Source organism: Monodelphis domestica, chromosome 1, assembly GCF_027887165.1.
Source record: "Monodelphis domestica isolate mMonDom1 chromosome 1, mMonDom1.pri, whole genome shotgun sequence".
Classification (NCBI taxonomy): Eukaryota; Metazoa; Chordata; class Mammalia; order Didelphimorphia; family Didelphidae; genus Monodelphis; species Monodelphis domestica.
The window spans coordinates 511,129,170-511,141,942 of NC_077227.1; the positions used below are offsets into that span (position 1 = coordinate 511,129,170).

Sequence of the window (12,773 nt, forward strand, 5' to 3'; positions counted from 1 at the left end):
TCCCTAAGAAATTTCGGGAAACTCGGGAAAGGTGAGAGGTGACCCAGTGGGCTACCGGCCCCCAGCTGAGCTGGAAGCTGGCGCAGCCCCTTCACTGGCCAGTTCTCCCATCCCTCCCTTCTTTGCTCCCCCCACTCTGGGTCGGGGTCTGACGTCAGGAGGGGGAGGTGGAGTGAACTGGAGCTGCCGAGAGGGAGCGGGAGAAGCAACGGCACGGGGAACCCCGCGACCCGGAGCCGAGCCGGGAAAGGGAGAGGAGCCCCGGGCCAGGGAGGGAGGGAGGGAGGGAGGGAGGGAAGGAGGGACCGGGAGAGAGTGGGAGGAAGGCAGGCTGGGAGGAGGAGGAGAGAGCTGCCACCAGAGCTGGAGGGACGCGAGGGCGGCGCCCGGGGATTTGAGCCGAGAGAAGCCGAGCGAGCTTAAGAGGTAAGTGGGACCGGAGCTGCGCCGGGCGGAGCGGGGGGTGTTCAGGGGCTGTTCCTTGCGCTGTTCGCCGGGGCCGACACTGTTCGCCGGGGGCTGCTTTGTGCCCTATCGATGGAACCTCCCTCTCAGAGGAGGGGCTGGGTTTGGGGGGCCCAAGATGCTGTGGCACCCCCATAGCTTTGGCACAAGTGTTCCTGGGGGGCTCTCCCTGGATCTAGTCCCGCTGGCGCCGCGTCACCCTTGGAACAGCGCTCCCTGAGCTCGGCACTCCTGAGTGACCTAGTCTTGAGGCAGAGGAGGCGGGGGTGGACGGAGGGGAGGGTTCTTGCTGAGGTCTTAGAGCTGCACCCGGGTCCTGCTCTCTTGCTAGGTTCTGATATCCAGGGGGTGGTCTGGTTGGCGCTGCTTATGAAAGCGTCCAGGTAGCGTCTCTCCCCTTTAATTCTCTTGAAGACTCCTGGCCGCACCTCCCCCCTCCTCGGTTGTCCCCGTTTCCCCTCGGGTTGGTCCCAGCTGGCCCCTGAGAGTTGCCCCCTGTCTCGCTCCCCGCCACCTCCTCCCCACTAGCGATGGAAAGTTTGGGGCGGGCTCCAAGCTCAGGCCGGTGCCGTGAGATCGGATTTCCCCGCGGTACCCCTCCTTCCCTCCACCCCCACTACTTCCCGGGGGGCTGAGCCCGCAAGTGTGTGGAGTGGATAGGAGACAGGCTCTCCCCCAGACAGACACTCGCGTCCCTGAATCTGGAGACGATCTTTCGCTTGCTTACGACCCAGAACCCAGAGAGAGTAGGTTTCCTGCTACAGCCTCGACCCTCTGGGGAGTTGTGAGCGCCACAGGGAGGAGTGACGGGGGTGGGGGTGGGGGGTCTCTTTCTGGATCTTGGAGCACCCGCCTGCCCTTCCCCCGCGTGGATCTGTTGCTAGTGGGGAGGGGGTGCTGGCCGCTGTTTGTGAGTTGAGAAGAGCAGCTGGGGGTGGGGGCGCCGCTGTCCGGCTGGATCGTGCGGGTTAGCTGCCTGTGCTTAGCTCTTCCCTGGGGTAGTAGGCTAGGACTGAGGAAGAGTGCAGAGGGTCTGGGGATGGGGGGGAGGAGTAAAAGCGCCCCCCCATGTGCTAGGGTTTATGCCGGCAGGGGGCGTTCGCTGGCCATGCCTCAGCCACGCTCCCGGCTCCGCGGCTTTGTTTGGATTCAAATCCCCGGAGCTGTGGAGAGAGGGGGGTGGGGGTAGGTACGGTCTCTCCCAGGACCCTTTATATTCTTTTGGGGGGTAGGAGTGGGGGTAAAGGCCCTACATCCCGTGCCATCCTGATCCAGGACATTACCCCACGATGTGGGAATGGAGAACTGCCCTGGGATTGGGCTCCAGCTGGCCCGCCCAGAGGCTAGGGTCCCTGGAGTGAGCAGTCCACAACTTGGGGATCTGAGCCCAGCCTAGGTTCTGCCCTTGCTGAGCGCAGAGTCTGCCCTACCCCTTCGAGCTCCCTTCAGGTTCTAGGTGGAACCCCCATTCTTGTCTTCTTTGTATGACCAGAGGGGAGTTGTTTGATCAGAGCCCGAGTCCTACCCGTTCTCCCCCTACTCCCTGGGCTGAAGTCTCTTGGGAGGCTGCCCGAGGGACCGACAGGATGAGGCCCTGGTCATTTCCACGCCCATCCCACCCACTTCCTGCCTCCCTTCTGGGGGGAACAAAGGGGGATTTAGTAGGCTGGGCCCTGTCACCTCTAGGCCTGCACTCCTTTTCTGCTTCTGTGCAGCTGTCCAGGTCGAGGGGCTGGGGCTATTGTCTCTTTCCTGTGGGAGGGCAGGGTCAGAGGTGGGGGGAGGTCAAGATGACAGGCTTTTCCCTTCTAGCTCCTTCTTGGAAGCTTGGGTGACTCCCCCTTCTCTCCAGTGGAATCCTAGCAGCACTGGGTAGTTCTAGGTGGACAAGAGTTGACTAAACTGAGCTGAGATGGAAAGCTGGAAGCTTTGGTAGAGACAGGTCCTGCTTCCAGAGTAGGTAAAAAACAAACCATTCAGTAGTGCAGAGGGTGGGGGGAGGGGCTGCTCCCCCCCCCTTTTTATTTTTTAAACAACTTCCTGTAGAGGGTTCGGAGGAGGGGCAGGAAGAGAGGGTTAAAGCCTGGGAATTGCTCCTTGGAGTCTAGGAGGGTAGGAAGTGTTTCCCCCACTAGCTGACTCAGCCATCCCCCCCTCCTAGATTAAGAGCAGGAAGTCCTTTTTGGAGGGGGGTAAAGAAAACTGGGGCTACCCTTCCCAATAAAAAGGACAGTTGAACAAGAGGTACTGGGGGACCTTAGATAGATACCCCAATCAGGTGATTGGTTAGTGCTTGCTTTGTGTGGTCTTCTGAATTGACCACTCCCTTCAATTTCTGATTTGCCAGCCCTGGCCCTGCTCCTGATCTCTCTCTCTCTCTTTCCCTAGGTAGGGCATCGGGTACAGAGCTGTGGGCCAGGGGGCAGGCACCATGGGCCCATGCTTGGGCATCTGGCTGGTGGCATCAGCACTGCTGGGCCTGGGCAATGGGGACAATGCCTGGTGGAACCTTGTGCCTAGGAAGACGGTGTCCTATGGGGGTGAGTGCCTCAAGCTATGGGAAGGATGAATGAGTGGAGGGTGGCAGGAATAAGCAAGAACTGCTTCTTTCACTCCAATCTGACCTCTTTACTTGTTCTCCAATCCCCACTGACTGTTGGTATTGCATGCTTTCTAAGAAACCTTTGTGGGCCGTCCAAGGGATGTAGAGCCAAGAGCAAAGAATTCTTGGGGTCTCTTCCTGACATTTTCCATGATCTTGGAAGCACCATCTCTTTCCCATCTTAGCTGTCTATGTTGAGAGTTTTAGATTGAAAAATCACTTCCCTGAATTCTGTGCTTCTTGATCCACCACAATGCTAAAGTTTAGAGCTTGAAGACAAGTCCAACTCCATTATTTTACAGATGAGGAAACTGAGACCTCCAAGAGGTGATGACTTTCAAAGCCACAAAGGTAGTAAATAGCCAACTCTGGCCTTGAACTTGAACAAGCATACTCTTGATTCCAAAGGCAGTATTCTTTCCTTTGTACCAGCTGCTTTCTGGTAATGCTGGAATTCTAAGGAACCTAGAGCCAGTGCAAAGGATAGACTGTTGAATGTGGAGCCATCCTACACCCAGTTGTTACCCCCACTGCCACCTCCCCTTCCCTGAGTACCCTAGGGAACTTGCTTACCTTTTCAACTTATTGAGAAAGCTTTTACTTCCTTCATATGGTGGCACTCCAGACACAGTAAAAGGCTGACAAGGGGCCCCTGTGTGGTGACTTCCTTTCCTATTCCCCCCAACCTATGGCAGCCAGGTGATGTCAGGTGTTTGTGTCACCTGTGAGCCCTAGGGATCCCAAGATGAGCTCATCTCCCACAAGGCCCCATACTGGATGCTAACGAAGCCTTCCCATGCCAGCCTGTGTCCGGCTACGTCATTGGTGCTAGAGACCAAGGGGAGGGGGAGAGGACCCTGAGGACAGACTGGTGGCTATTCTGAGGGCTAGTATCATGTGAATGTGTAGACCAGTTTTGTCTGGTGTGCTTTCTAGGTGGCTAGAGGCTAACCAGGCTTTAGCACTTGACCCAGACCCTGTCCCATTTTTATGTTTCATGCTTCCCAAACTTTAGAGCTCCCTGATTCTCCTTCTGCTAACGCCTTCTGTCTCCTGCCACTGATTTCCCTCTCCCACCACATTATATTCCCCTATAGGACTAGGGACTGGGATCTATGATTTCATTGGTATAGGGTGAGGAAATTGTACCAATGTTAGTATGCATGCACTTTCTTTGCAACTTAAAAAGACAACCTAGATCATTCAGAGGTTAAAAGGTTAGGATCACATGTATGTGATTTGCCTTGACCCATGTGACTTGATTCTTCCTGGTTCTAAGGCCAGCTCTTTATCCATATGATTTCAGCTCTGGGGGCTCAAGTTGCCCTTTCTACTTTCATATCTGTTGTATCTCAGGAAGGGAATTAGTTCAGTGATGGGATTAGGTCTCTTCTGACACTATGACTCCCTTCTCTCCAAACTTTGTACCCCACTCCCAGTTGAGGAGGGCATAAGGAAGCCCTATGGCCATCATGTCCAAGGCCAGTGCCCACTCTAGCATTAGATGAGTGCAAAGGAGGAAGCTGGAGTGGAGGAAAGGAAGTTGGGAGGGGGAAGGTCTCCCTGCACCGGAGGTGCCGCTGACCCTGAGAGCCGTCTGTCTGATGGTTTCCTTTGGCTAGAGGCTGTGGCCGGGATATCCTTCCTTCCTCTTTACTGGTTATGATTTACTCCCTCCCAAGCCTGGGAAAATGTGAGGGAGCTAGGTGGAGCTCCTGGGTGCTGAGGAGTGCTCCCATCAATGCCTCCTCTTGCTTGAGGCTGGTAAAACACACGGGCTGGTCTGACTGTAAGGTGGGAACTAATAATAGTGGGAAAGGTGGGCAGATAATTCTGGGTTGGGTTTTTTTGCAGGGGAAGCTAGTGGGTGATTTGAGTATAAAGGGGAGCATGGCCTCTGTCTTCTTACTCCCCACTCCCACCAGCAGCCCCAAATCCCTTGCTTTTCACTGACCACCTTCATTATCACACAGAGTTGGCAGCTGTAGTGAAGCGGTTCTCTCAAGTGGGCATCCAAGACTTTCTAACACTGACACTGGCTGAAAGCAATGGGGTCCTCTATGTGGGGGCTCGAGAAGCCCTTTTTGCCCTCAGCTTGGAGACCTTGGAGCTGCAATCTTCGGTGAGAGGGGAGAAGTGAAGTGACTCAAAGTAGAGGGTACCAGAGAGTCACAATGGGGATGAAGCATGTTGAACTGGTGCTAATTGATCCTCACCTTTTGCTTCCCCTGGTCCCCAGATCACATGGGAGGCTACGGTGGAGAAAAAGGCAGAATGTATCCAGAAGGGGAAGAGCAATCAGGTGAGAGATTCTGAAGGCATTGGTGGGCATCGAGGATGGAAAAACTATGGAGAGGGAAGTTGGAGACCTTAGGGCCTTCTCCAAATATCTCTAATCTCACTGTTTTTAAGGACTTAAATTTCTTCCTTTCCCCCCATGCTTCTAATACCTTCAATATTTCTTTAGCTCTACTTTGCCCCATGTCATGTGCTCTTTGCCCTTTACAGAATCTCTCTCTCTTCCTAGACGGAATGTTTCAACTTCATCCGCTTCCTGCAGCCATACAACTCTTCTCATTTGTATACCTGTGGTACCTATGCCTTCCAGCCTAAGTGCACCTACATTGTGAGTATTGCTCCTCTAAGAGACTGCACCCCTTCCACAGACCTCTGGGACTGCTGCCTCTCAGTCTTAGTCTCGTCTTTTCCATCCTAGGATGTACTGACCTTCTCTCTAGAGCATGGGGAGCTTGAAGATGGGAAGGGCAAATGCCCCTATGACCCAGCCAAAGGCCATACTGGCCTGATCGTGGGTGAGTATTTTAATGGAGGTTGGGATCCTGAGGAACTAGCCTTTTCTTGTGAGGAGATACTCATCTGGAGTCCCTAACTGGGTTATCTTTTGTCTCCAACAGATGGTGAGCTGTACTCAGCAACACTCAACAACTTTCTGGGGACAGAGCCAGTAATTCTGCGCAACCTAGGGCCTCACTATTCCATGAAGAATGAATACCTTTACTCCTGGCTCAATGGTGAGCCCTGTGATAGTGGCTTGGCTGGTGGGGGTGGGATACATTAGAAGGGTCAGGGATGGCCTCAGCTCTGAGATAGGGTAGCCAGATGTTTCTCTGCACTACCCCTTCTCTCCCTTTCCCAACAGAACCCCATTTTGTAGGCTCTGCCTATGTGCCAGAAAGCGTGGGGAGTCTCACAGGTGATGATGACAAGATCTACTTCTTCTTCAGTGAACGGGCTGTTGAGTACAACTGCTATGCTGAGCAGGTGGTAGCCCGAGTGGCTCGAGTTTGCAAGGTATGAGACAATGAGATGGCAATGCTGGACACTGAACCCAAGATAGGTAGGGGCTTTGAGAGAAGGAAGCTAGGAGAAAAAGCCTAAAAGGCCTGACATTCATATGGATGGGTAGGCCCCTCAGAAATGTGGGAGGCTAGAGACTCCATGTTGAAGATGCCTCACTAGGTTCCTTCCCTCTATGGCACAGGGAGATATGGGGGGTGCGAGGACATTGCAGAAGAAGTGGACCACGTTCTTGAAGGCCCGGCTGGTATGTGCTGCTCCTGATCGGCAGTTGTACTTCAATCAACTTCAGGCCCTGCACACCCTGCAAGAAGATGGTTGGCCCAACACAACCTTCTTTGGGGTCTTTCGAGCCCGATGGTGAGTCAGAGACAAGGATGTCCAAAGCTGGGAAAATTAGCAGCAGGTTAGGGAAAAATGAAATACCCTGATGAGTCAATTTTCCTCCTTTCAGATGCCAGGACAATGCTAATTCACCTTTCTGTAGTGATTTAAAAATCAATAGGGGAGAGAAGGCTGAGCATCAGATATTGGTGCTATGTAAGCATTTCATGGATCTTGGTTCAGGGATTATTTCGAGTATTAGATAGATTAGATAGTGAAATACTGGGAAAAAACCACTAGCTTTGGAATCTGAAGGCATGGGTTTAGACCTTGGCTCTGTTGCCACCTTTATGGTCATTTGGGGTCCTTAACTAGAAAATGAAAGGTTGTAGTAGATGATCTTTAAGGGCCCCTTCTAGCTTTAAATTTCTATGATTCTAAGCACTATGATGGGCCTTAAGATCTAAGATGTGTTTACTGACTTGCCCAGGGTGACACAGTTGTCAGTGGTGATCCAAGAATGCAGGCCTTCCTAACTGAGGACTGCTCTCTACTCACCACAAAAGGAAGCCTCTCAATGATGACTGCATTTCACATTTATATAGCAATTTAAGGCTTTATCAATCAATCAACAAAAATGTAGTATGGTATAGAGCATTGCAGATACAAAGACCAAAATGAAACAATTGCTGTTCATGAGGTCATATAAAAGTGTGAGCCTGGGCAAGTCACTTAACCCAACAACCTAGTCCTTGCTCCTTTTCTTCCTTGGAAGACAGGTACTTAGTATTAATCCTAAAACAGAAATTAAGTGTTTAAGAATATATAGAATACAAAATATATCTAAGGCGTTTTGGGGAAGAAAGGCTCTAGCAGTCAGGGGCTCAGAAATGGTTTACAAAAAATTGGGGGCCTAGAGACAGGAGGTCCTAGGTTCAAATCTGGCCTCAGACACTTCCCAGCTGTGTGACCCTGGGCAAGTCACTTAACCCCCATTGCCTAGCCTTTACCACTCTTCTGCCTTGGAACCAACACACAGTATTGATTCCAGGCCAAAAGGTAAGGACCCTTAAAATAAATAAACAAATAAATTGCTTTCCTTGCAACAAGGGAGTGGCATGAGTGGCACAGGGATTAACATCTTCCATCTTCTAAGTGAAGAAACCAAGACTTGGGAAGTTTACATCACACAGTAATGAGTATCTGAGGCAGGCCATACACACACAAGGCTTTTGCTTTCCCCTCTCAAGAGCCCAGTTTAATATCTTCATCTCTCTCCTTGGCCTCAGGGGAGATGTGGACCTGTCAGCTGTGTGCCAGTATCAACTGGAGGACATCCAGCGAGTGTTTGAGGGGCCCTACAAAGAGTATCAGCAACAGGCACAAAAGTGGGGCCCTTATACCGACCCGGTCCCGAGTCCTCGGCCTGGCTCTGTGAGTCTTGCGTGTTCTTGAGTCTATGGTGGGAGGAAGGCGGATGACAGAGCCCCCTTGTACTTGCTGCCTCTTGTTGGTGCTTGGGCCAGGAAGTCTGCTTGGTGGTACCAGGAACCTTTTGTTCCTGCTTGTGGCTACAGCTCTAGCCTTGGCATGACCGTCTTTCCCTGCCTTCCCCAGTGCATCAACAACTGGCACCGACGTCATGGCTACACCAGTTCTCTGGAATTGCCTGATAACACCCTTAACTTTGCTAAGAAACACCCACTGATGGAGGGACAGGTGGGACCTCGCTGGGGTCGGCCCCTGCTGGTGAAGAAGGATACCAATTTCACTCACCTGGTGGCTGATCAAGTGAAGGGTCTTGATGATGTGACCTATGATGTGCTTTTCATTGGGACAGGTGTGTTTTTCTTTTTAAACCCTTCCCTTCCACCTCAGAATCAGCACTGTATATTGGTTCCAAGTCAGAAGAGCAGCAAGGGCTAAGCAATGGGGAGTGACTTGCCCAAAGTCCCACAGCTAGGAAGTGTCTGACACCAGAATTGAACCCCCCAACCTTCTGGCTTCTGGCCTGGCTCTTAATCCACTGAGCTACCCAGCTCCGCTGAGTGACTTTTAGGTGTAATTTAAAATTGTTTTCCAAAAGTTAGGTCAATTCAAAACTCTACAAATAGTGCATGAATGTGCCCATCTTCCCACAGTCCCTTCAATGTTTACCATTTTCGTCTTTTATCGTCTTTGTCAGTATGATGAGTATAAGGTGAAGCCTCAATTGTTTTAATGGGCATTTATATTAGGGATTTATAGCTTCTATTTGTTTCTTCCTTTGATTTACCTGTTATCCTTTGGCCACTTAGTTATTAGGCTCGATTTTCTCCCTGCTTTGCTCCCATCAGGGGATGGATGGCTCTACAAAGCTGTGAACTTGGGTGCTTGGGTCCATGTGATTGAGGAGTTACAGGTGTTTGATAAGGAACCAGTAGAGAGCCTTGTCTTGTCCTACAACAAGGTAGGACAGATTTCTCCATATGCATATCCTATTTACAGATACCTAGGCCAATTTTATCCTCCTGTATTTCATTTTATTCTGTTTTCCTTCCTCTCCCAAATGTTATCTTTGAAGTTCTCTTATCTAAGTGCCCCCTCAAAGCCTAAGAACTTCCTTTCTCCACCCTTTTATCCTCGCTGTCTCCCAAAGGTCTGACTTGTCTCCCCGCTCTGTATTTTACTATATTTAGTGCTGGCAGCATTTCTGCAGTGGGGAGGCTCCTGATGACCCTCCTGACTCTCTTCCCTGCTTCCCCCACAGAAGCTGCTCTTTGCTGGTTCCCGGTCACAGCTGGCTCAGCTCCCCCTTGCCGACTGCAGCAAGTACAGGTCCTGTGCCGATTGTATCCTTTCTCGTGATCCCTACTGTGCTTGGAGCACCAACACAAGTCGATGCATGCCCCTTCTTGGGCACCTTAAGTGAGTTGCACCCTATGTCCCAAGAAAATAGGAAGTGGAGAGTTGGGTTGGTGGGTGCTCTTCCTAACTTTGGCTTCTCCCTCCCCTGCCAGATCTCTATTTATCCAGGATGTGGTCAACTCAAATACAGGTCTTTGCAACCTCCGACCCAGCAAGAAAGGTGAGTTGCCTTTTTTGTTCAAAAGCAAGTGGGATGGGCTCTACCATGATTATATATAGGATGCCAAATTGTTCCCATCCTATAGATTGCTGGATTGGGTTGAGTGGATAAGGGCCATAAGAAGGAGCCCATGTTGGAGAGGCAAAGTGGCTCCAGGGGATAGAGAGCCAGGCCTCAAACAGTTCTTTCTGGCTGTGAGACCCTGGGCAAGTCACTCAATGTCATGCCTAGCCCTTAAAGCTCTTCTGACTTGGAACTGCCACTTGATATCAATTCTTTTTTTTCTTTAAACCCTTACCTTCTATCTTAGAATCTGTACGGGATATTGGTTCTCAGGTTAAGGACGAGGTAATTTGGGTTAAGAAACTTGGCCAGAGTCACATAGCTAGAAAGTGTCTGAGGCCACCTCTGAATCTAGGACCTCCTGCTTCTAGGCCTGGCTCTCAATCCACTGAGCCACCTAGCTGCCCTACTCAGTATCAATTCTAAGACAGAAGGTATGGGTTTAAAAAAAAAAAAAGAGCCCATGTTCCCTTCACCCATAATTTCTTACATTAAATCCCACATTATTCTTTCTTACAGTCAAAATTACTCCCAAGAATATCACTGTGGTGGCAGGTACAGATTTAGTGCTCCCATGTCGCTTGTCCTCCAACCTGGCACATGCTCGTTGGACTTTTGGAGGCCGAGAACTTCCGGCTGAGCAGCCTGGTTCGCTGCTCTATGATGCCCGACTACAGGCCCTGGTGGTGTTGGCAGCCCAGCCCCGCCATGCTGGTGCCTATCATTGTTTCTCTGAGGAGCAGGGGGCACGGCTGGCCGCTGAGGGCTACCTAGTGGCAGTAGTAGCTGGGCCATCGGTGACACTGGAAACCCGAGCCCCCTTGGAGAATCTGGGCTTGGTATGGCTTGCAGTAGTGGCCCTGGGGGCCTTGTGCTTGGTGCTGTTACTGCTGGTGTTGTCACTTCGACGAAGATTGCGTGAAGAGTTAGAAAAGGGGGCTAAAGCAGCTGAGAGAACCCTGGTGTACCCACTGGAGTTGCCCAAGGAGCCCACCAGCCCCCCCTTTCGGCCTGGGACTGATACGGATGAGAAACTCTGGGACCCAGTTGGCTATTACTACTCTGATGGCTCACTAAAGATTGTACCTGGCCATGCCCGTTGCCAGCCTGGTGGAGGACCCCCTTCTCCACCTCCTGGCATCCCAGGCCAGCCCTTGCCTTCCCCAACCCGCCTCCACTTAGGGGGTGGACGCAACTCAAATGCCAATGGTTACGTGAGGCTTCAGCTAGGTGGGGATGATCGTGCCGGACCCATGCATCCTTTGCCAGAGTTAGCAGATGAACTGAGGCGAAAACTGCAGCAGCGCCAGCCATTGCCTGACTCAAACCCTGAAGAGTCATCTGTATGAGAGGAGCCCCCCCACAATGGGGGGGTGCAGCTCCAACTTTTGCACAGGCACCAGCTACCTCAGGGACATGGCTGCAGGCACCCGCTCTGCCTGGGACAGACCCTAGTTAGGGAACTTCTCTGACTAGGTTAGCTCCTACCCAGCATCCTGCTCTGCCATGGGGACCTGCCCTGCTCACTGTGGGCTCTGCCATGTGGGTTTGTTCTGTTCTGGGCTTTTGCCTTCTGGTCACCAACCCCACAGATGGCCTCTTCTTCCTTAAGTAGTGAGGAGGCCAAGGATGCTGCAGACAGACCTTTGGCCCCAGCAGCCAAAATCTTTTCAAGACAGAAATTCCAGGTGTGTGTGTGTGTGTGCATGTGTATGGTTGTGGGTGTGCATATATGTGTGGGTGTGCACTGTGCGTGAGCAAATGAATGTATATGTGTGTGTGTGTGTATTGTGACTTTCCTGTTTCTGTCTAGTCTTCCCTGGCCTGGGGTCCTCAAAGGGGCTTCTTCCTGGACCTATAAAGGGGAAGAGGCCTTGGGGTAACGCCACTCTGCCTTCTTTGCCCCTACCTGCCCAGAGGCCTGTGATGGTGTATGACCCCTTCTCAAAGGAAGAGGGAATAGTGGGGCAGAGATGTACATATGGGGGTGGGGGAGGGAGGTAGGGTTGTGCCCCCTTTTGAAAGTAAGTGCTCAGGGGTGGGCCTGAGCCTATTCTTAGAGCTGTGAATGTTTTAAGAGTCAGGGGAGGGAGAGTGTTGGGGGGAATGGGGAGGGGCTTCCTACTTGGCCTTCTGGGGCTCAGTGGTATTTTATACTTGTCCTTTTTCCCCCTAAAAGGGTGAGAGAGAGGGTGTGGGGAGGGGGATGGGGAAGGAGGGGGATTGTGGCTGATCAGTCCAACCTCTGCCAGCAGGAGGAATAGGGGTCCTGACAGTGTAATTTATTGTGTCACTGCATATTTATTTGTTGTAAATATCTGAGTATTTTTATATTGCAAAATAAAAGAGAAAATAAGCCTAAGCCCAGTGGCTGGGGTGGTGGTCACAGGTCTGGTTAGACCCTCCTGGAGTTTGGTAGGAGAGGTACTGGTGCTGCTGTGGCTAAAGGGGAAAGCCTAGTGGGAAAAAGAGCTGGGAGCCATAAAGAGCTAAGCAGGGGGTAGATGGGGTGGGGTGGGATGGGGGTTGGTTCCTTGTTCCAGAATTATGGGGGGATGAATTGGACTGTCAGCCTTCTGCCCTGCTGTGTTCCTAGTGGGGAATGGGGCAGCTCTGGCTCCAGTTGTTTCCCACAGTGGTGGCCAGGAAGCTGGGAACCAGGCAGCCACAGCCTCCTGGGAGCCAACTTTGGCTCTGGGCCAATGGGAGAGGTCAGGGTAATAGGAGGTGGGGGTGGGGATGGAGGGAAAGAGTGAGACTTCCCAGAAACTGTTAAGGATTGGGGAGAGGGGGAGCCCGGGAGGATGACTTCCTAGAAACCGAGTAAGGCTGTGAGTTTGTATACATTGGTGTGTGAAAGGCTGGGGCTCAAAAACAATGTAGGATAAGGAGGAAATATTGGGGGGGGGGGGGGCTATCTCTTAACCTTTTCAG

The 12,773-nt window shown here is 51.8% G+C and overlaps 1 protein-coding gene across 3 annotated transcripts; it reads left to right on the forward strand.

Annotated features, from left to right (window-relative positions):
• Positions 1 to 274: 274 nt before the first annotated feature.
• Positions 275 to 12,201, forward strand: SEMA4C (semaphorin 4C). Of its 3 annotated transcripts, none has more exons than XM_007475891.2 (15): positions 275 to 426; positions 2,854 to 3,005; positions 5,041 to 5,189; positions 5,307 to 5,369; positions 5,595 to 5,693; positions 5,784 to 5,880; positions 5,983 to 6,099; positions 6,228 to 6,379; positions 6,570 to 6,745; positions 7,999 to 8,143; positions 8,327 to 8,549; positions 9,046 to 9,158; positions 9,459 to 9,616; positions 9,709 to 9,776; positions 10,359 to 12,201. In XM_007475891.2, exons 2-15 carry the CDS (start codon positions 2,897 to 2,899, stop codon positions 11,186 to 11,188), a joined length of 2,499 nt encoding a protein of 832 aa, XP_007475953.1. In that variant the 5' UTR covers positions 275 to 426; positions 2,854 to 2,896; the 3' UTR covers positions 11,189 to 12,201. The 3 variants fall into 3 exon arrangements, with proteins under 3 accessions (XP_007475953.1, XP_007475954.1, XP_016279852.1); XM_007475892.3 differs by lacking the exon at positions 275 to 426 and adding an exon at positions 502 to 1,211; XM_016424366.2 differs by lacking the exons at positions 275 to 426; positions 2,854 to 3,005 and adding an exon at positions 3,029 to 3,418.
• The last annotated feature ends 572 nt before the right edge of the window (positions 12,202 to 12,773 follow it).